Raw genomic sequence first — 22,859 nt, forward strand, 5'->3', positions numbered from 1 at the left:
CTATTTTAAGGAATTATATATTACAATGCTGTGATACTTAGATAATTCTATTGTAATCTACTTTTTGTAAACTTTTTAAAATAAATATTGACAATCCTTCAAAAATAATATATAATACTACATATAAAGTTAACAAGCTTGGTTTATGAAAGGAAATAGGATTATATTTTAACAAATATATTTGCATATATTTAACTTTATATTATATTATTATGAAAATACATTTATTTATTAATAAAACATCTTTTTATAATGGTATGTAATGAATCTACTTATAGAAGCTAATATATTCTCTTGTATAAAAATATCTTATGCATTACTTTCTGTTAATATGGGTTCAGAGTTTTCTTCGATAATTAACTCATACTTATGAGCATAATACATTAAGAAAATACCCCATTGTCCGCAAACTGTACCCCAAACTGCTGATATTGCTGTACTAGTCTCAAAAGGTGTAATGGCTATAATATGAAAAAGATATTCTTATATTTATGTTTAATTTAATAAATAAATAAAGAAAGCTTTTAGTTTAAGAAATTAAATGATATACATACGAATTTTATAATATAATGTGACAAAGAGGTACCAAATTAGCGCAGTAATTCCTGCCACTGCACTTAAAAAGCCAATAATATTCAATTTTCTTAATATAGTTTTACTGTACCATCTTTCTAATCTTTCTTTTCCTTTCAACCAGTGTAGGTGAAAACAAATTGCAGCTAATATACCTGTGTGATGTGTGAAACATTTTACATATTTAATATTTAATTCTTTTTATATGTTAAATTTATAATAATTAAATCAAAGTATTTTTTATTGTATGATCGTATTTAGTATTAATAATATAAAATTTCTGAGGTAACATTATTTATTATAAGTGATATATGTATATAATCAGGAAATAATACAAATATATTGCTACAAGTATTAATAAAAATATTACAAAACTATTAAATAAAGAAACAGAGTTGCATAGTCAAGATTGATTATCGGAAGACAAATGGTGCGCAACAAACGCAGGTAACGTTTTTTCATAAGGAATAATAGATAAACTTAATATAGATAAATAATATTTACTGTTCATATAATAAAAATTTATTCCTTATGCTATAAAATTTTAAATCGTTTACAATTAAGTTTTAAATACATTTACAGTTATAAAATATTGTCATATAATTCACACAATAGGTATGTCATTTAATGTGTGATGCTAACCTGATAATATCGACCAAAATCCAACATGGTAATTATTATACACGACACAAAATACAATAAACGCTGACATAGCAACAATTATACCAGTAGCACTTATTATTAGATATTACAGGTTGCTGCAATATGGAAGTCGAGCTTATTGGTATTATGCTCAGAATATTCGTAGTACACAACACTCTGCAGAAATCTTAAGAAGTTTAGAATATACATTTAGTTCCTTTAGAAAATGTATTTCATTTATATATTTTCATACTTTTAAAGAAATATTTTTGGTGTTAACATTTTATTCTTTTTTTTTTGTAGTGTTACGTCTTGGAAGATGTTTGGACAGTTTATATTCTACTTTAAAAATTATGAAATATCCAGACGTTGTCGTAAGAGTTACTTTGATTCTATCAAAAATTGCCAATGCATTATTTTTATTAGCAGATCATATAATTTGGATTGGACGTGTGGGATTATTTAGAGTTAATATTGAAAAATGGAGTAAAGTAGCTAATAAATATTGGTTAATGAGTATTATTATGAATCTTACAAGAGATATTTATGAAATTATTAGAATTCTTAAAGATGAAGGAAAGGATATATTAATGAGAACACCAAAATTCTATGATATATGGAGACAATATGAATTATTATATCATTTAAAAAATCATAAAGATATTGTAATAGATGCAATTAAAAATGGATGTGATCTATTTATTCCATTGTCAGCACTAGGTTTTACCAAATTTACCCCTGGAGCAATTGGTATACTTGGTATGATGTCTTCAATTGTAGGTCTTTATACATTAATTTATCCATTGTATAAATTAGCACCATCTTAGAATTAAGTTATATAATATATTAGTTTTTCTATACATAATACTTATAACAACAAAAAGTTTCAATTAAATTAAAAGGAATATGTAATTAAAATTGAGTTAGTATTTTTATGTGGGTTTTGGGATTTTTTATGAATTTTTAATTTATTATCTATTTTAAGGAATTATATATTACAATGCTGTGATACTTAGATAATTCTATTGTAATCTACTTTTTGTAAACTTTTTTAAATAAATATTGACAATCCTTCAAAAATAATATATAATACTACATATAAAGTTAACAAGCTTGGTTTATGAAAGGAAATAGGATTATATTTTAACAAATATATTTGCATATATTTAACTTTATATTATATTATTATGAAAATACATTTATTTATTAATAAAACATCTTTTTATAATGGTATGTAATGAATCTACTTATAGAAGCTAATATATTCTCTTGTATAAAAATATCTTATGCATTACTTTCTGTTAATATGGGTTCAGAGTTTTCTTCGATAATTAACTCATACTTATGAGCATAATACATTAAGAAAATACCCCATTGTCCGCAAACTGTACCCCAAACTGCTGATATTGCTGTACTAGTCTCAAAAGGTGTAATGGCTATAATATGAAAAAGATATTCTTATATTTATGTTTAATTTAATAAATAAATAAAGAAAGCTTTTAGTTTAAGAAATTAAATGATATACATACGAATTTTATAATATAATGTGACAAAGAGGTACCAAATTAGCGCAGTAATTCCTGCCACTGCACTTAAAAAGCCAATAATATTCAATTTTCTTAATATAGTTTTACTGTACCATCTTTCTAATCTTTCTTTTCCTTTCAACCAGTGTAGGTGAAAACAAATTGCAGCTAATATACCTGTGTGATGTGTGAAACATTTTACATATTTAATATTTAATTCTTTTTATATGTTAAATTTATAATAATTAAATCAAAGTATTTTTTATTGTATGATCGTATTTAGTATTAATAATATAAAATTTCTGAGGTAACATTATTTATTATAAGTGATATATGTATATAATCAGGAAATAATACAAATATATTGCTACAAGTATTAATAAAAATATTACAAAACTATTAAATAAAGAAACAGAGTTGCATAGTCAAGATTGATTATCGGAAGACAAATGGTGCGCAACAAACGCAGGTAACGTTTTTTCATAAGGAATAATAGATAAACTTAATATAGATAAATAATATTTACTGTTCATATAATAAAAATTTATTCCTTATGCTATAAAATTTTAAATCGTTTACAATTAAGTTTTAAATACATTTACAGTTATAAAATATTGTCATATAATTCACACAATAGGTATGTCATTTAATGTGTGATGCTAACCTGATAATATCGACCAAAATCCAACATGGTAATTATTATACACGACACAAAATACAATAAACGCTGACATAGCAACAATTATACCAGTAGCACTTATTATTAGATGTATTATAATATTTCGTGACATTTTAGAATTTTTGTAGTCACTGCGTAGTATGCAAGTCAATTATACTGTGTCATAAAGAAAGTTCATCCGCTTGTGAAGGTACCGTACGGGATGAAGCTATGCACTAAGAATTATATCGTATGCAAACAGATAATTAAAATAATTGTTTATGGCAATTCAGTTATCTGAAATCATAAAAATATCTTTTTGATATTTGAAACCATCCAAAACAGACTTGATAATTAACGATGAATTTTTTGAAAGATCAACAAATAAAATCGTTTTATTATTGCATTAATTGTATAGTAAAAATATTTTTTTAAACTATTTTCTTTTAAGTTATATGTTTTAAAGATTTGCGAATATGATAGATATTTAGCAATGTGAAATTTGTGCAACCGAAATTAAAGCCGTCAAGTTAATGCAATTCTTTGCAGTATCAGTACGCCATCTGTTGAGGTTACGTGGAAAATAATGTAATTGTGTTGCAATATTTAGTAAGGAATGTATAATTGTGTTTATTTCATTCAAATATTATTGTAAATAATATTGTCTGCGATCTTTCTATTGCTAATTATATATGTTTAATTTGAATATTTTTATTATATATACATGTCATAGTGTACATATGTTTTACATTTTATTTGTAAAGAAAAATCGAGTTACAAAGATTGAAATATTTGTCATATGTCACTGATATTAAATCACAATTAATTCTCAAAATCTAAGTCCTTACAAGGATTGATTTTATTAATATTTACTTTAGCCTTACTATATTTTGATATTTCTATGCTTTTAGAAGGTGTATTTTTCTTCTCATGTTCTTGTATTATTATTGTTGCCCCTGTTCGACCGACAGTGCCTTGGTATACGGAAAGACTTCCATGTAATAGCTTTGGTCTTATGTAACCAAGCACTACGCATATTTAATTAGTTCTTAATAATAGGTTTATTTTTGGATTTTAATAGAGTAACGGATAATTTGATATTATTGAGTATATTACATTACCTTTAGTAACACTTTTAATTATCAAACATTTGACATCATTCCAAATTATTAAGTTATTACAAAATTATTCTACTTACTTACTTCTTTTTGCCGTTACTGGAGGAGCAAGAACTTTCTCTTCATGAGGATCAAGGTATACATCATGGATATATGTTACTAATTCGTTTTGCAAATCTTTTTCTTTAACTTCTTCTTTCCCAACTCTTTTATCATCACGCGAAATCCCTATATTTCATCATTCATCAGTTTTCAGAAAAATCAAGTTTTCTATTTATCTTTTTTTCTGCATTATAGTTTACAAGGATGTGTGTAGGTGACTTGATAAACAGATTGTAGGTTATCAAGAATATGTTTATAAACCAATTGTTCAGCTGCCTCGTCTAATTGTGTAGGAATTGATGCTGTATGAGGATCGATTTCTCCTTCTTCAATGCGTTCCGAAAAATAATCTCTTTGATATATTCTAAAAAAAGGTATAATTTGCGTTCGAATAAATAAAATTTCATTATTTATTCATAATTTCGATGCTGTCTATTTTTTGTTACATTTCAGCTGGTTTTAACTTCTTCTTTCTATAATTACGATTATATTCCGTAGGAAAAAATTCACAAAAAGTCATTATGACGAAATTTTTTGAATTATTCAAAATTATTTAAAGAAACATAAACAGGTGAAATATCAAGAATAAAAATACGCATATAAAATTTTGTTGATTAAAATTTACTTGGTTATATTAATAATAAATAGATGACAGTAATCATATGTCACTTTTTATGACGTATGTTTCTAAAAGTCGAAACGATCTATATACTTTTCCATTTTAAAAAAAGTTGAAAGCATATAAACGTATGGTATTTGCTGTGTAATTGTTTTCATTACAATTTGATATTTATACACATAGGAATTTTTATGTTGAGTCAAATTTATAATTTACAGTCCCCTAATCTTCTTCTTGACGAAGGTAGCGGTTCTAGATATTGCTGTCGATTTTTCATATTGCTTAGAGCCATTTTACTAATAGTATCCATGTATTCTGAGCGACCAGTAAAAGGTGTCTCCCACAAAGAAAAAGCTTCTGGAACTAAAAATATATTTTCACAATATATTACATCTTTCCTTTTTACGTATAATTTCATGTAGAATAATTTGTTATATTTTAAAATTTAATATTTATCAGCACCATAAACATCTCTAAATATCTAGTAATAAAATTTGTTCTCTTTAAAATAAATCCAATTAATGTACAGCATATTTTCATTAATAACATCCAATTGTTTTTACAGTTGAAAATTTAAAATAAACAAAGGCTTTTGAACAAGTATTGCATACCTTGCAACAAATTGATCGTTTTGGCTGGCTGAATGTGCGGTCTTTCGATGGCAGTGAATCGAAATCTCGTTGGGTCCCTGTAGCCCTCCTTTATTTCGGTAACTTCTGACGGGAATGGTGAACAGTAGGGTGAATCGACCGCAGCCTGCATCTGTCTGTACTCTTTGATAGGCAATCCTGAATTCATTCGAGTAAGTTATTTGGACGAATTCGCGTTACTTCAATGCCGTTTCATACCTCTCTTCGCGTAATCCGTTTTATAAATACTCTTCATCGTCTCGTCCATTGGCTCGCAGTTGCTGTCTAGCATAGCTGTCGTGAGATTCCTCATTTCACGATTCACTCTCATCAATTGATCTACTATGTGTCGTTCCTTCTCAGCTAGGTATTTGTATCTGAAGATATTTTTTTAACAACTATTTTAAGTTCGACGAGTTATAATTATCTTCCTTTGTTCGGACGATGTAGACATTGAAAGTTGTAATACAAGTTTGGTTTTTAATTTAGATGGGCATTTTAAACAGTAAAATTTGTTATATTGCATTAATTTTCTTCAAACTTCAAGTGTTAAAATATAATTAATAATTGTAATTAAAATAATGTAAGAAAAATTAGTACATATAATTACATCTCAATCTTAATGAAGATCAATAACAATTTTATCAAAAGTAACTGCATGTTTTAAGTAACTGGAAAGGTAAAACATCTGCACGTAGTTATTTTGATTAATTTGGTAGGTTTAATGTTAAATATGATTTATGCCGTGTTACATTTTTACCTATTTTTACTACTCTCCTGGCCATGGGCGTCGCATGGGCAATCCTCAGGGTCGATTCTGGGGGTGTACAATCGAATTCCCGTGTTCATCGGTGGTTGTGCCGGTTTCGCAATGAGTGGTACCGGGTATGGCCAATTAAAATCATGATGAGTGATTGTGACGAAATTTTCCAACGCGGTGCTCATCGTGTACCGTTAATTTAATCGCGACTTAGAGCAAACAACCAGAATTTACATGAGTCTCTGTGGAATGAATATTTAATTAAATATATATCTACACGCTTTTTATTTGCAATGTGAAAATACATTGCATACGATTCGTTAGGAATTAAAAACAATAAAGTAAAAGGTATTTATTTGACAAAGTTAACATTCATTCTAGAAGAGAACTTCTACGATTAAGGTTAACTTTTTGCAAAAGATGTTAAAGTTGTATTTCACTGATTTTTATTTGTATCGCATATATATTTGATTTTCTTACTAGGAATTTTCCGCCGAAAAACCGGGATTAAACGTTACATGACAAAGGGGACTGAGTCGATTGGTCGTTTCTGGTCACACTGCGAAATTTTAGCACCTTCCGGAACAACCAAAGTATCGTTTCTTTGATCAGCATGATCGTGGCAACGATAGCTCTATAAAGCGCATAATGTAGTATGGCGTTTAAAAACGTGAATCCAACGTGTGCAATTACGGAATCGGTTGTCAATCTTAAATCGTTCATCCTGCGATTTGGAAAATTCCACCCACTAATTGTTTCAAATTTTGATAGACATGACGAGCTTTGCGTAATTCACTGCTGATTTATTCAAGTTCATCCGTGTTCCATTGTCTGACATTTGACGCAAGTGATATAGTTCAAAGTTCACGTTTATTAATTCTTTTAGACAATTTCATGATACTTAGAGAGACACTTTAATGTAAAATCATTCGCGCAACGAAAACACGTACCAAGACGATATGTCATCGATTACACATTAAGTTCGGTGTGTTAAATGGAAAATAAGTTTACATTTTCATAAGAGATCGCCGAAGTATTGCTAAATTTTCGTTGGGGGGACGTTGTTCTCGAAATGTGCTCGATAATTTCCTGTTCTGGCTCTTCGTCTTTCTTCTCGTTTTCCGTCTCGAATTCTTGATCGCCAACAGGAGGGATTTTCGAGCCTGTTCGCGAATCGAGTCGTTTCTTCGTTTTTGCGCGATACCTATCCTTCGATTGCTCCAACGACAAAAACAGGTGTTCCTGGGGATTCGACGAAGTTACCTTTAAAAGCCTCTCGTCCTGAGATAGATTGCAACTCCTGCTTTGAATTCGGCCTTCCGTCGTCGTAAAAATTGGCCTCGTCGTCTTTTGAGAACACCCACAATCCAGCCGCATGATTGTCGTCATTGTACCGCATGGTTCAAGGGCCTGATCAAATTAGAATACAGTCGTGTTAATGATTTGATATATTCATTTCGATGAACACCGTGAAAAACATTTTTATCGCTACTGCGGATGTACAATATATATTAATAATAATGCATTAGCTACATTTTTCAATCGATTCTCCGTAGATTGTGGAAAACTGGCACTTCGAAGTCTCGTAGTAGGCCTCCACGACGGTGAAGCAATTTTCGGACCGAAATAGTACTCGCCGATCAATCGTTTGATTTCCTGCGAATAATATCTCTCACTGATGTCCCTTTTCATCTGCAGCTCCTTCAGTCTTTGCAACCTTTGTATCGCGGTTATCGTATCTGGCGCATTGTAGTCTCCGTAATTGTCGGAACGTTGGTACCCCTCTCGTAGCGCGGAGAGGTTATGTTTCGGTAAGATCTTCACGTAAACAGATTCATCTGGATAATCGCGTAACTGCACAACGAATATTCATTTAATGATCGAGGAGATTGTTTGCGTTTCAAAATTTTACTACGATTCGTTATATTTCTGAACTCAAGCGAACAATGAAATCGTAGAAATCCAATTGTGTATATCGTTTCTGCTAAACAGAAGGGGAAAACCACTTGCCTGAGCTCTTCCAAAAATTTCAATTTTGGCACTTACGATGTATCGCGCTCTACGTCACAATATCACGTATACATAAGTAACTAAGCTAAAATAAACGCTGTTTAATCATACGTTATTCTTATTAACGCCCGTATCCTCAGCTTCGGCGACAGATTCCACGGAAGATTTTTCTTCTGGAAATCGTCCATCGTGCTCGTTGGCGTGGTTGTGTTGATAAGCGTTCGAATTGACGTATCGTGGCGAATCGGGATACATTTCTCTGTTCCAGTTATCTCTTGTGACAGTGGTGGCACGCGGTGATGTTTCTCGTCGATTGTCCGTCTTTATGGCCACCTTTAATCATAGATATCATCAGGTATTGCAGTTTTCGGTTCGGGTAATTGGAAAGTTACAGCTTCTTTAGGTTAAGAGAGATTACTCGCTGGATACTTTGCCACGAACACGATTCGGAGGCAAAGTTGTCACTCTAACTTATTCTGCGAAATATGTCGATAAATGCATAGCGCCTTGTGCATTATTACACCGAATTTGATGCACTACGTATCTCTCTAGTTCTACCTAATTTCTCTATCTTCCATGCTGCGAGTAGGATGACTGCGTTTCTCGAGTAACTTCACTCGGTACTTTTGGACACCTTTGAATTTGTACACTATACTTTTGTTCAACGAAGAACAAATTTTTACAAGTCTAATTTATAGATTTTGAAACTAATGTTTGAAATACAAATACTTTCATTGGTATTAATAGCAAGTAACAAATGTTACCTTTCCAGGATCATTGAAATGGATTGAAAAATTAATGCGAATAAAATTATCAAGGAACGAATACGATGTAATACGATGGTTTGGTAGGATATAGTTTATTGAAGACAGTGAGAGAATGAATTTTTACAAGGCAGCCATAGCCCAATCTGGCGATTGCTTCTTTTTGTGATGAATTTGGTGTTTCATAATCGCCTGGCCTAGTTTGTGGATAGTATCTTGGTATTCCGATCGCCAGGGCGGTAATCGCGTTTCCTGTGATTCGTCTTCGCTCGTTTTCCTCGAGGTTTTCTCCTTGCCTGATTTATCCTTGTCACGTAGAGTGCTTTTCGATAGCGCAGATGGTCGACAATCTATATCTTTTACTTGTTGCTGCTTAACAGCGCAAGGACCCATAGATATTTCCTCCATTTGTGCAGCAGCTGTAACGTCAATCGATATCTCGAGAAGTATATTTTCCAATAACATAATATAAAATGTGATATATATTTTTTGAAATTACCAGGGTCAGAGTAATCCAATTGATACGTCGTCCTCAGCCGATCTTCGTCAACCCGTCTAATTATTTCGTCCATGGGTGTGCTCTGTAGAATTCCATAGAGATTAGGGTATTTCTCTTCCAACTGAAATCATCGTTTCAACGTAGCAATTGCAATAAGTTTGTACACCGTAATTGTCTCACCTTCCTCATGTACGTGCCCGGTTGATCGAATCTCGTGGCCTCTGTTTCCGGATATGGGCCTGTCTTCGCAGGATACAGCTTTGGGTCCAGCAGTCGTCCCATGGGACTAATACGATTCCAATCGAAATCATCTCCGCAACGTTTAAGAGGCTTTATTTCTCGTGGACGATCATGGCAACGACAAGAATCATGCTCGCTTAACAGAGATGCCGTGCGCTTGATCCTCGTCAAAGGCCACGTGTAATCTTTTTGATACGTTGTGAGATATTGGTCCATGCTGCGTTCTCTTATTTTTCAAGCGGTGACTTTATTCTCTATTTTACGATGGACTGCTTTTATCCTACCATTTTTCTCGTTCTGACATTTCCCATCTTTCTATTTCATTCGAACAAAGTGACATTTCAAGTTAACGAAGTTACAGCTCTGTGTTTCGTGATTCGTACGTATCGCATGATTAAATTTTGGGTCGAATTTTTTCCTAATTCGTTGAGATATTTGGCGGTCCAATCGCGACACCTTTTATTGATCTATCTTTTGCATCTTGTCGTATTAAAATTTCGATGAAGATTTGGATTTGAATGGATTGGTCAAACGTTATCCATCGTTTATGTCCTGTGTATCTTCCGGCGAGTTACCATTTCGTGTCACTTATTTCTTTGCATTCATCATTTTAGGGTACACATTTTGGTCGATGTTACTCGAACGAGGGTTTGCGGGTTAACCTGACAGAATGTCGTCGGCTAAACGGCGGAGTTGCGACAGTCAAGCGGGACGTTGGCGACATTCAAGCGTTTTCACGTTTCCACGGCATTGTAACAGCCCGAAAATTCAGTAATTTTGCCAGTTGAAACAAACGATCACGGTGGTCGCGCGACTGCACGTTTGGAGAACAGTGTCGGCGTGTATGATTTTAAGTTGCAACGTCCGCTGGGCAAATAAACTTTGCCCAATAAATAGTCGTAGACCGATACCATTCGCGCGTTTACGTGCAATCGCAAACAAAGATGCCACACAAGATGGCACCGTCCGATTAAGATTATTATCTTTGGCCTAGTGCCACTTTCAATAGAAGTTATCCATTTTCCAGGTCAATATTTCAGCCTGACATAGCTAATCGCGCGAAAGAAAAGAGACGAACAAGAAAAATAAGAAAATGTACGAACAACTAACAAGCCAATATCCCTTTATCTCTTTTGATCCATAAATCGATTCTATTCTTTTCCTACCGTTCTTTCACGTTCCTTCAACTCGAGCCTCGCGAAGTTACATTTTTCGAACGGAGTTCACGCTTAGTTTCGGTTATTTTGCACATTAGAGACGATTCGTTTCCGTTGGTTGCACGGCATCAATCTTATTCTCACCCCTACTTTTTTCCACGCCGATTGGCGCGGTTCCAAGACCAACAGATAGTTCAATGTGGAGACTAGCCATAGGCTACCAACTGCAATCGACAGTACAACCGAAGTCGTGCTCGCTTTATTTAGGGATACATCAATTCGAAAGTTCGGTCATTACGCTTCCGGAATCCGCGCCGTCTTCTTCGTCCTGGAGACGGACGAACGGATGGATTCCACTCGAATCTCTTGTTCGTTTCGTCGAGACAGTGACATACAACTTTCCTCAGCGGGATACCTTAAGCTCTCCTTTGATCGTAGTCTTCGTATAAATTACTCTCGCGCGGGATCGGGTTCGAAGAATCGCTGCGAAACCATTCGCTTGTATCTCTCTTGCCATTACTTTAGATTTTCCACCAGCGAGCAATTATACCACGCGTATTCCAATTATCCTCGTCTCGATGAACACATAGAGGAATATCGAGTGGGAAGATTCGCGTACGCGATAATCGCGCTACGACGTTAATCTATCGAATCGATACTCGAATGGGGTGCATCGGACGCCATCTCTATGTCGACATAACGAAACGGCGACACGAGGGGTTGCGGTGCGCCACGACGACGGAATAATGGGTCGAAACGAATCATCTTTGTCGTCTCCGTTCATCCTCTGGCAAAGCGTTCTGTCCCGTAGGAAGGAAAGCTCGGAAACGGACTGTACCGATGGTTGCTCTAAAGATATCGCTGCGTCCACGCAGCCGGGAATAGAACCGTGACGTCGTTGTCCGTCCACGAGCAAACACCAACTCTTCGGTTCGTCGTACACCGACAGTTAGCCAATGGGATACGCTTCGAGGTCGCCGATGAGCACGATCCTACGAATGCCACCCCGTGATTCTGCTTTTGTCGTACCGGCTTCCTCCTTTTCCCGTCATCCTATCGTCACGAGGATTCTTATCCGAGTCGTTAATTACTTTAACGCTTGGCTCCTACGATCTTAGAACGCGAGCTCCATGGAAGGACGTTATTACCGTATTTACGATAAAACGAGCTTTCGTTTCATTCTCCTTTCCATCAAAATCGTTCCCTTCTCGTTATATTTATCGATACAAAGCAGAGGTTCTGGATCGTTTGGGTAATTCCGTTGGCGAATAGAGCAATCGATCTGGAAATATATTTATCGAACTAATTCGAGTCTCGCAACGCGACGAAGCGTAAACCTCGAAGCTCGAGAGCTTTTACCTTTAAGCCTCCTGCGGCAATTTCTCTTTTAATACCGTAATCGCGTATAATCGAGTCCTTTTATTAATAGTCGTAGACGCAAAATATAGCGTGGCAGCTAACAAAGAGTTTTCTCACCGGGGTGGAAGGGGTAGCGTTTTTCTAAAACGGAAGGGTGATCAAGTCCGCGAGGCAGTGCTGCAACGGTGACGATAATTTACCGCCGAACTGTATTTCTTACTTTCCTCCCCGGTTGCGGCCTCAAAAAGACGAATTCGAGCGATGGAGGGGGGAAAAAATAATAGGGGGATGACACCGGCGCGTACAGAGCCGATAAAAATCGTTGACAAGAGCTGCACCGTAAATTTCTTAGGGGAAAGAATTATTGCTGCCGGATAAAGACAGGGCAACAACGACGATCTGACCAAAAGCGCACGTGGAGAACACGAAGTTGCGGAGAAACGTGGCGTTACTGACATTAAGTTGCTCCCTCTTGCTCTTCGTTTTACGAAGTTCTGCGTTCCCGGCTGCGTGTGACTCAACCCCGGGTTGCAGGGAAAAAAGAGCCGATGGACCGACATGGAGAACGTCGTTCGACGAAAGAACTCGCTGACAAAGGAACCGTTGCAGCACGTTGTGTTGCAAATTAATCCGAGTATTATTTTCCACTTGCTCGGGCAGCGCTCGAATCGTTCTCTTTACTCCTCGAGAAATTGGAGGATCTCTGTCCAGATCTAGAGATAGATCGACGGGCATTTTATCGTTCCATCTTGTCGCTTCGTCTTATTTTTATACTCGATGTATGATAATCGAGAGGCTCGCGAGAACTGGCTCGGAAAGTTATCGAGAAGACTCTGGTTCGGATAAAGGGTTAATTTACTTACATAACACTGGCCTCGTATTTATATCGAGAGCGAAAGGGGTGATTCACGGCGGATCGACGGGAAATCGTGGTAGGCTAGGAGGGCCGTATTCCGAGTATGAGGGCGTCGTTAATCAGACGTGACGCATCTTCCAGAAATCCGCGCAATTGGAAAACTAAAATCGTATAGGAACAAGACGGATAGTGGTCTGGCCGACTGTCGCCTACTCATCTCTCGAGCAGGAAGCAGATGAACTCCGTCGAAATAGCTGCGAACCCATTAGCATTCGTTAGCAGAAAACTCTCTTCCTTCGCGTCGTCTCTCTTCGAAACCCTCTAATCTTCCATTTAATCCCGCGATATCACCTAATATCGCCAACTAAGAGAGAGAGAGAGAGGGAGAAGGAAAAAGATAAAAGAAAAACGAAGAATTCTGAAAAGAACCCTAAAGACACAGCCATCGTAACGAAACTTACGATCTTCGATGATTTATATAGTCACCTTTTCGTATTTTTTCGCCGAATCGTTTCATCATCTCCGCCCAGCTCGTTCGGATCGAAGATTTCTCGGCTCGTATACGTGCTCCACGGAGACAAATTGCGCGGGTGTGGCGTTAAATTAAAAATCATTCGCGTTTTACGGCGAGACAACGGGAACGGGAGGAACCGGCGTGTCTCATTAAATTTATACCGGCGTTCACATTCCTACCAGGCGACGTAGCACCCAATTAAACGTTTGATATAGGGTGGCCCCCCGTGTTTTGACTTTCGACCGGCACACGTCCGCGCGACACACCCGCCACCGGCAAAAATAATCCGACGTTCGAAGGGGATTCACCGGAGAAGGGAATTCGCGACGGAGCTTCGCGGAACCAGACGCGATTCCCGGCTCGTACAAAAGCGCGAGAGTTACGGGCAGAGAGGTAAGCCTGCTTGCCAAGGCCGCCCTTTTTTCCCCGGCCATTTTAACGACGTCGTTACGTGTCCTTCTTTCCTGATAGTTTTATCACTCGCGAGAGTTAGGCGTCTTGTTTCAGCCTCTTACTTACTCTTCTAATTTGTTCTCGCGACGTATCGTGGCTAAATTTTCGCGATCAGTCCAGCTGGAGGATCGTGCTTTCGGCTGTGATTGGTGATTTGGAAGCCTCGTTGCTTTACGGGGTGGCTTGATTCTATTGTGATCTCGCGTGTCGCGATGTTTCTTTGTCTCTTTCATTTCGTCCATGGCTCCAGCTTTTCCTTCGTCGGACTTCTGTGGATACGTTACGGTTCGTTATTAACTCCTCCCAATTAACCCTATCTTTCTCAATTTTTCTTTATGGAATTTCCTATTATTTTAGGTGATCCAGTTTACTTCGAAGGATAGTAGATCGATGAAAAGTCTTTAAACTTGATCGATTCGCAGAGAAATTAAATTATATTTTTTCATATCACCGAAAAAATTCGCAGAAATTTCGATATCGTGAAATCGTAATACTAACAAATAGTACACACACATGGATCATCGATGAACAAGAATAATTCTTGAGATCTTGCATTACCGACTTCCTGCGTTCCCCAGTTTCTCTCTCTTCCTCATCGTACGTACAAATCGCCAAGACGAATCGTCGCTATTATTGTTATTTAGGATGAGAATTACGCCTGTTTGTCCCAGTAAAACGTTTGCGCCACATTCGCGAATTTGTTGCGGGATTTAAAGGCGACATCCGCTTAATACGGTTGATTTAGAGGAACGCGGGGTCTAGAGAGGATCGAGGATGCCGTGATTCGATGCGGAAAATTTTGGCATAAAGTAAGGAGGATCAACGAGGGACTTTCCATGTGGACGTAAAGTGACTGTTTCGTATCGTTACCGGCGATCGTACCGTCAAATTAATTCGCCGTCATTCCCGCCTTTCGGCCCCGTTTCTTTCGTGTTTTTAGCACCAGCTGAGATCATCGAGATTCACGCGCATAAATGTCAACCTCTTCAAACGCGCTCCTCTTCTTCGATTCAATTTTTCTTGCCAATTATAATTCTCCAAGCGCATTTTTCTTCCCATTTGACGACGAACCATCGCCAAATAATCGACAAATAATCGTCAAATAATATTTCTTCGCACGAGTACTCGATGCACTTTCCATCGTAATTTTCTTCGCAGTTATTCCCCCGGATAATTACGAAATAGGTACGTAAGAGTGGTAAAAGAACGGAGATTAAAGAGGCTAGTTTTCCATTTACAACTAGCTTCAGGCTACGTTAACTCGTCTTTGTTGCAAGCGCCGTGAAATATTCTTGGCACGTACTGCCCTTATTGAGGCAACGAACTGAAATGATTCTTAGAACATTATGAAAGTGTTGACGAACGATCATCTAGATCGCACTCGAGACACGACCATACAGGTCGATCGCGTTGGAATACTCGTAGGAATAGTAGGTTTCAGAGTGAATGCAAAGGAGCATATGGGAAATGCGTGATTGAGAAAGAAAGCTCGAGTACGAAATAAGATAGAGCGCAAGGTTTAAATGAGAGAGCAAGGGTTGTCCTAAGACAGTCCTGTCGATGAAATTCGATGACAGCGCTATACGGAGTCTGAAAAGTTGACGTGCTAGTGTGAGTTGCGTGATGATAGTTCAGTTATTAGTCTAATCTTATAGTTTGTACTTTACTCCTAAGTCTCTTTAGCTCGTAATAAAAATATATTGGAATTAAACAACATCTTTTATTCCTTATATTCGTTAATCAAAGTATATCCCTACATATTTTCGTTTGCGAATGCTTCGATCCACCTTCCAATCTCGCCAGTCACGCCTACATCTTATTTCCTATTCTCATTTTATCGAAATACTTCTCGGAAGCTGTTTAGCCGCGTCCAAAGTGTCCCCAAGGATCCCTTCTAGGTATTACCAAAAGTTTACATTACCGTGGAACTTGGTTTTCGAGAACGGCTCTCGCTCTTCGCGTAGCCGTTTAGAACGTTCACCGTTTCGCGAGATATCCTCGAGTTTTGTCGCGTTTCCCGCGACTAGCGAACTGATTCAGATTCTTTCTTCGGAGAAGCGATCCGGTAGGTGCGAAGACGCCGTGTAAGCCGGTTCAAAATCCCTGGAACACGGGTTCGATGTCAATGTAACATTTTTGGATTTCGAGGAAGCCTCGAGCTCCGGCATAGGCGCGACGTATATCAGCTTTGTTTCAAAATGTCTTCCTTTCGGATTGCCTACCTCCGGCGAGCGAATACGTTCGACGAATCGCGGGGTTATCGTACCACGCGAGCAACGATCAAAGTAGCGTGCAACAAGAGTCAGGTTGAAGAAAACCGAGGATCAATCTTCGAACGCGACTCGTGGAAACCAGTCCGACTGTTAGCGATCTTAATTTTAGACCGAGATTCCGTGAATTTGACGTTCGTCGAGAGATAACAGAGGTTAATTCGCGAGCTCTATTCATTTTCTTCTCTCTCTCTCCGGATCTTTATTAGCCGGGTTGTTGCATTATTTATGTTCCTGGTTTACAGGGGTAAAATTAATCAGCCATTCGCATCACGAGGATTTTTTGATTCCATCGAGCAACAATGTACTGTTTCTTGGAATTAAGAGTTTTATTTTAAAAGGAAAAGAATTACGAATCATTTTAGATTTTTAGCAGCGAGAAGGGAAGCAAATAGTTCAGAATTTGCGAATTACTAGTGTCTTAACGTTGTTTCGTATATTTTTGACGATCTAACGATCTTAACGTTGTTTCGTATATTCTTGAAATTTACAATCAAATCATTTGCACAAATTTAAACATCGTTCCTCCAAGACCACGGATCAAAAGCGACCAAGTCCAACGCCCAATAGGATATTCGAAACAGTTCAGAATTCGCGAATTACCAGTGTTTCGATTTCAACGTTGTTTCGTATATTTCTTAAATTTACAATGATCGAATCATTTGCACAAATTTAAATATCGTTCCTCCAAGACCACGGATCAAGAACGACCAAGTCGAACCCCCAATATAATATTCGAAGTAGTTTAGAATTTGGGAATTACTAGTGTTTCGATTTCAACGTTGTTTCGTATATTTCTTAAATTTACAACGATCGAATCATTTCCACAAATTGAAAAATCGTTTCTCCAAGACCACGGGTCAAAAGCGACCAAGTCGAACGCCCAATAGGATATTCGACTTCCGCAATTAAACTCGCCGCGTGTTCCCCGCGAAGCGTCGCGATTTTTCAATTTAATTAGGCATGCGTCTGTCGACAAATCGGCGGAGATCGCGTTACAACGAACGGACCTGCCAAAACCCTCGTTAACAGCCTGCCAGTTAGCTAGACGATGTTCCACGACGCCTCGTTGTTCCATGGCCGTGCGCGGATCCGCCTCGCGAGCATTTTTCGCGCGCGTTGGACTCGCTCGCACGTTCCTGATTAAAGCGTATAGACGCGCGGGGTTTCGTTATTTATACAGTCGTGACATTTCCCGATTCGATCCCTCTCGCATTCGCCGACAGGTTGACGCTTCGCGCGTGTTATGTCGCGCGTAACGTCTGCCAAGAAGCCCGCCTAACCGCGGTGCCAGTTTACACGAGATAACGCGTAGCGAGCGTACCAGCGGGTCGCCTCGATTATAGAACGCTATTTCTATATTCTCATTATAATTAGACTGTCCCTAAATATGGACGTTTAAATGCGAGCACGCCGCGTAGCGCAGGTATTTGCACGACGAGTGAAATTTGCTTGCCAACGTCCGGTGGTTAAGGCTTCGTGATTGAAAGCCACGGATATCGCTGCTTCCGCGCCATCGAGATCGCTGATAGGCGAACATTTGTTATCCGAGGTGCCTTCTCAACGTGGAAAACTTCGCTGTGAGATAGGTGTACAGCAGTGATAATAGAGAATTCGCGATCTCGGAAGATTAAAGCGTTCATCGAGAGTGTATATGCTTGATCGACGTGAGTGTTAAATCGGTTAGATGGAAAACACGAAAGTTTGTTTTCGTATTTGCATACTGGGGACGTTAGGTGTGCCACGCGATTTCTGTTCTCGGAACTTTTCGTCGTTGTCGATTAGGTTAACGTCTTTTGGGAAAACAGATTTGGATCTATTCTTCGGATTAGGTTCGTGAATAGCGAGCAAGACAGAGGATCGATCACGATTCGATTATTAATAAAGGAATTAATTTTCTTGGTATGCAAGATCGAAGATCGTGGATCTAATATCGCGACGAAATGAAGACGAGGTTTGGAAATCGGTTCGTTGCCTTTTTGTCATATCGAAGCAAACAGTGGGGAAAAGCTCGCAATTTGTAGAATCACGCGGCCATCGTCAACTTGACACTCGTCACGTTTCGTCGCGTGAATCCGTGGCCTGCCAAGAAACCCGATGACACAGTATCGGCAAAGGGTTTGACCAGTGACTCGTTGCAACGCAACATGTAGGTCGTTAATTTTATTTCCAAGCCGCTGTCGAGTTGATCAAAACAATTGATACAGAGCAATCGATAAACAATTGCGCATAGCTCGGCAATTAACACGTTGCATACGTCTCGGATTCGAGGCGTAGTTTTACGATAGGCATGTGACATGACTTGGATGCGAGACGCAGATCGAAAATTATGAAATTTTGAAGGAAGCTTCTCCAATAACACTGTTCAACGCGAATTTTAATCTGTAATATCTATTGGGTGTTAGAGTTTAGATTGTCTACACTTCTTTTTACTTTCGTTTTTGTACAGTTTACTTTCCTTAGTACGAATTCGTAACCAAAATTGGTCTATCATCCTCAGTCTTCGAAAACCGTGAGTTTCTCTAAAAACGCACGATTTCATGCTAAAATGAAGTATTATTTAAGAGGTATGAAGATTAGGAGGTTCATTCTTGGCGTGCAAGTTAGCTGAGAGTATTACGAGTTTATCGATGTTTATAATTATAATTATTTGTGCTTTTGAATGACTATAATTGGTCCTCAAAATTTTAAAATAAGCCGCCGAGCGTACTTTCTACGTATATATTTGCATTTTCATAAGAAGTTCTTTATCGGAGAAGAATTTATTGCACAGTAACGTATTCTGTAGGCTTTTCTGAAGAAGAAATCATGCAATAGAATTGACGAAGCACTTTTCAATTCGATTAGATCGAGAAAATATTCGTATGTTACGCGTATACGGGGTTTTATCGCTTTTCTAGAATCGACAGTGCCGTAGCGACGTGTAATCCGAGTACCAAGTGCAATGGAGCTAGGATATAGCAGTCTGCGAAAATTAATTAATAATAAAGAGATTATTAGTGAAGGTAAACTGTTAAAATTAATACTAAATATTGTTTACGTATAATTAAATATTGTTTACGTATATGTTAGTGTAAAAATAGCAAAGGGTTTAAGAAAAATATTGTTTACAATATGCAGTAGAATATGATACGTAGTACGAGTATTAATAAATAGACTCAATACATTAAATGCAAATATTTAATACAACTCATTTATACCGCTTATACCTTCAATAAGATAGACAAGGATAGAATTCAAGCGACAATTCGATCATTTTGGACTCGATGATTTTGGATTCGAAACTCTGAAGAATAACAGGGACACAGAATGTATGCGGAGGTCGTATAAACCTGATCAGGTGATAGACAAGGACAGCAAGCGGTTAGAAAAGGACAGAGACGACGCGGCAGTGAACAATCACAAATTACGTAATTTCTGTGAATAATTTATAAACTTTTATAATTGCATCGCAAAGCTGGAACTACAGACTACATTCCTATATAATTTTTTTACATAATTTTTGCCTAATTAGATTGTTATTAATAATTATTTGGAGGCGACCATGATTTAGTAATAACAAGCGCCATGACTTTTCGACAGAATATTTAATTATGAGCAAAACTAGAAATAAAATATGAACAAAAATGTTATGTAAATATTCGCAAGAATATTGTTTTTATAATGAGTCCATAAATATCACAAATTAATTGCATAGCAGGTAGTAATTAATGAATAATTGTAAGTATGATCAGCATCAGTTCAAACACTCCGCGCAATAATTACTAATAATTAATTAATTAGGAAGTAATTCATATAAAAAATAACATGAGAAAGTTCTTTTAGGTTGTCCCTTTACGATGCAATTATAAAAGTTCGTAAATTAATCACGGAAATTGCATAATCTCATGATTTCCAAGAATTTGGATAAAATTATCTTTGGATAAAAGTTTTGCAGCCTTGGCGAGAATTTTTCGACCAATTTCGCGATTTTGTATCAGGAGAACATAACATGACAGGAGATCGTTCGCCGAGCCAGTTCCAAGAAATGACGTCACTTCCAAGAATTCTCGGACAATTCTTTTGCCGCCTCGAAGAAAACTTTCTGGCCGATTTCGCGATTTTGTATCAGGAGAACATAACATGACAGGAGATCGTTCGCCGAGCCAGTTCCAAGAAATGACGTCACTTCCAAGAATTCTCGGACAATATTTTTGCCGCTTTGGCGGTCAATACTTTTGCCGCTTCGGTGGTCAATTCTTTTGCCGCCACCTTGGACAATACTTTTGCCGGTTCGGTGGTCAATACTTTTGCCGCCACTTTGGACAATACTTTTGCCGGTTCGACACTTTGGACAATATTTTTGCCGCTTTGGCGGTCAATACTTCTGCCGCTTCGGTGGTCAATTCTTTTGCCGCCACTTTGGACAATACTTTTGCCGGTTCGGTGGTCAATACTTTTGCCGCCACTTTGGACAATACTTTTGCCGGTTCGGTGGTCAATACTTTTGCCGTTCGGTGGTCAATACTTTTGCCGCCACTTTGGACAATACTTTTGCCGCTTCGAAGAAAAATTTCTGGCTGATTTCGCGATTTTGTATCAGGAGAACATGACATGAAAAGAGGTCGCTCGCCGAGCTAGTTCCGAGAAATGACGTCACTTCCAAGAATTCTCGATCAATACTTCTGCCACCTCGTATAAAGGTTACTAGCCGATTTCGCGATTTTGTACCAGGAGAACATGATATGACAGGAGGTCGTTCGCCGAGACAGTTCCAAGAAATGACGTCATTTCTAAGAATTTTCGGTCGATACTTTGCCGTCTCGCCACCAAATTTTCGGTCAATTTCGCGACTTTGTACTAGGATAACATGACATGATAGGAGGTCGCTCGCCGAGTCAGTTCCAAGAAATGACGTCATTTCCAAGAATTCTCGAACAATACTTTTGCTGCCTTGCCGTAAAATTTTCGGCCGATTTCGCGACTTTGTACTAGGATAACATGACATGATAAGAGGTCGCTCGCCGATTCAGTTCCAGGAATTGACGTCATTTCCGGGAATTCTCGGACAATACTTTTGCTGCCTTGCCGTAAAATTTTAGGCCGATTTCGCGACTTTGTACTAGGATAACATGACATGATAGGAGGTTGCTCGTTGACAGATTCTTGGAAGTGACGTCACTTTCCAAGAATTCTGATTGCGTGCATATACATACTGCACATAGACTATTCATTGAGGGAGATTTTAATTACTTTACTTACCTTACTTACCTTATTTTCCTTACCTACCTTACTCCACTTAGTTTATTCTTCTTTCTTCTTTCTTCACATATTACTTTAGCAGATATTGCTCACTCTTAATTTTCGAAGTTCGAAGAGAACATTGAAAATTTACAAGAGATAGGAAATATCTTTAACTTTGTGCGTAGCTCTTAGCTTGGAATTATTTTCCAGAGAAAAATCTTTTCTTTAGAAGATTTTTCTTTGGAAATTAATTCCAATTACCAGGTCTCACCACGTGGAGGTGGCTACGCATCGAGACCCGACATGCGCCCTAGTGGCGCATCCTACTGGCGCTATCTGTATCAAAGGTAGCCTAGTCTAACTTGGAGCGAATTAAGTTAAAATGACTCTACTGACACTTTATTTTATTTCGTGTCTTACAAAGGGGATTTCGATTCGATATACTAAAACTCTACTGTCGCAACGCTAAGATATTTTCAAGTTCCCATAAAAATAGGGAATGAAATATCAAACACGCGAGCAAATAGAAAATCGCGACGCGCCCGAACGAGTTCGCGATTATTCGAAAGACCGACTAGCCTAGGCGATGTACTCCCGTGTACAGAGATAACTTCATACCTCGGCACCCTCCCGATCGGGCCTAGCTCAATTCCAGTCACTGTCGCACTCGCCAAGACTTACACGTGGACCAAGGATAGTCCCTGAACCAATGAAACTTCTAGTGTCAACGCGAGGGCCCTGCTGGGCGGTTGCCGGCCAAGACAGACACTTCGCATCCCAGCCACACGGGGTAGAACTTAATCATCCCTGTGGTCTAACCGTAGATGGTACTAGTCCGTCAGCCAGCATGTGCCCGAGCCCCAGTCGCGTACGACTTAGGCAGCGGA

General features: G+C 37.7%; 6 protein-coding genes across 6 annotated transcripts; 1 reads left to right on the forward strand and 5 right to left on the reverse strand.

Moving 5' to 3' along the window:
* Positions 1 to 267: 267 nt before the first annotated feature.
* Positions 268 to 1,312, reverse strand: LOC108546947 (heme transporter hrg1-B-like; the record flags this gene model as incomplete). The annotated part of the gene is made up of 3 exons (XM_017899250.1): positions 268 to 461; positions 555 to 728; positions 1,216 to 1,312. Coding segments are annotated over 3 exons (423 nt in total), but the record flags the coding sequence as incomplete, so codon positions are not given.
* A 16-nt stretch (positions 1,313 to 1,328) lies between these two features.
* LOC108546903 (peroxisomal membrane protein 11B) lies at positions 1,329 to 2,042 on the forward strand (the record flags this gene model as incomplete). Its single annotated transcript, XM_017899199.1, has 2 exons — positions 1,329 to 1,443; positions 1,519 to 2,042. Coding segments are annotated over 2 exons (639 nt in total), but the record flags the coding sequence as incomplete, so codon positions are not given.
* Positions 2,043 to 2,457: 415 nt separating this feature from the next.
* Positions 2,458 to 5,139, reverse strand: LOC108546905 (uncharacterized). The gene is made up of 5 exons (XM_017899200.1): positions 5,066 to 5,139; positions 4,820 to 4,983; positions 4,602 to 4,745; positions 2,745 to 2,918; positions 2,458 to 2,651 (listed from the first exon to the last, which is right to left on the reverse strand). The coding sequence occupies exons 1-5, from the start codon at positions 5,137 to 5,139 to the stop codon at positions 2,500 to 2,502; spliced, it is 708 nt and encodes a 235-aa protein (XP_017754689.1). The 3' UTR covers positions 2,458 to 2,499.
* Positions 5,140 to 5,443: 304 nt separating this feature from the next.
* Positions 5,444 to 6,812, reverse strand: LOC108546951 (uncharacterized). The gene is made up of 4 exons (XM_017899254.1): positions 6,628 to 6,812; positions 6,087 to 6,244; positions 5,850 to 6,026; positions 5,444 to 5,601 (listed from the first exon to the last, which is right to left on the reverse strand). Exons 1-4 carry the CDS (start codon positions 6,810 to 6,812, stop codon positions 5,444 to 5,446), a joined length of 678 nt encoding a protein of 225 aa, XP_017754743.1.
* Positions 6,813 to 7,617: 805 nt separating this feature from the next.
* Positions 7,618 to 9,372, reverse strand: LOC108546906 (uncharacterized). Its single transcript, XM_083287389.1, is given in 4 exon segments — positions 7,618 to 8,037; positions 8,161 to 8,481; positions 8,734 to 8,970; positions 9,367 to 9,372. Coding segments are annotated over 4 exon segments (984 nt in total).
* Positions 9,373 to 9,524: 152 nt separating this feature from the next.
* Positions 9,525 to 10,356, reverse strand: LOC108546907 (uncharacterized). The gene is given in 3 exon segments (XM_017899201.1): positions 9,525 to 9,820; positions 9,901 to 10,039; positions 10,042 to 10,356. Coding segments are annotated over 3 exon segments (750 nt in total).
* Between the last annotated feature and the right edge of the window lie 12,503 nt (positions 10,357 to 22,859).

Source organism: Eufriesea mexicana, unplaced genomic scaffold, assembly GCF_001483705.2.
Source record: "Eufriesea mexicana isolate 0111107269 unplaced genomic scaffold, ASM148370v2 scaffold798, whole genome shotgun sequence".
NCBI lineage: Eukaryota > Metazoa > Arthropoda > Insecta > Hymenoptera > Apidae > Eufriesea > Eufriesea mexicana.

Excerpts from the sequence above, each read along its gene's own strand:
- LOC108546905 (XM_017899200.1), bottom strand. The coding sequence starts at position 5,139 with ATGACTTTTTGTGAATTTTTTCCTACGGAATATAATCGTAATTATAGA. Across the intron at positions 4,746-4,819 it reads AGTCACCTACACACATCCTT|GGATTTCGCGTGATGATAAA; the intron begins GTAAACTATAAT and ends GATGAAATATAG. Across the intron at positions 2,652-2,744 it reads CACATTATATTATAAAATTC|CCATTACACCTTTTGAGACT; the intron begins GTATGTATATCA and ends TTCATATTATAG.
- LOC108546951 (XM_017899254.1), bottom strand. The coding sequence starts at position 6,812 with ATGAGCACCGCGTTGGAAAATTTCGTCACAATCACTCATCATGATTTT. Across the intron at positions 6,027-6,086 it reads AACGGATTACGCGAAGAGAG|GATTGCCTATCAAAGAGTAC; the intron begins GTATGAAACGGC and ends GAATGAATTCAG. Across the intron at positions 5,602-5,849 it reads AACGATCAATTTGTTGCAAG|TTCCAGAAGCTTTTTCTTTG; the intron begins GTATGCAATACT and ends ATATATTTTTAG.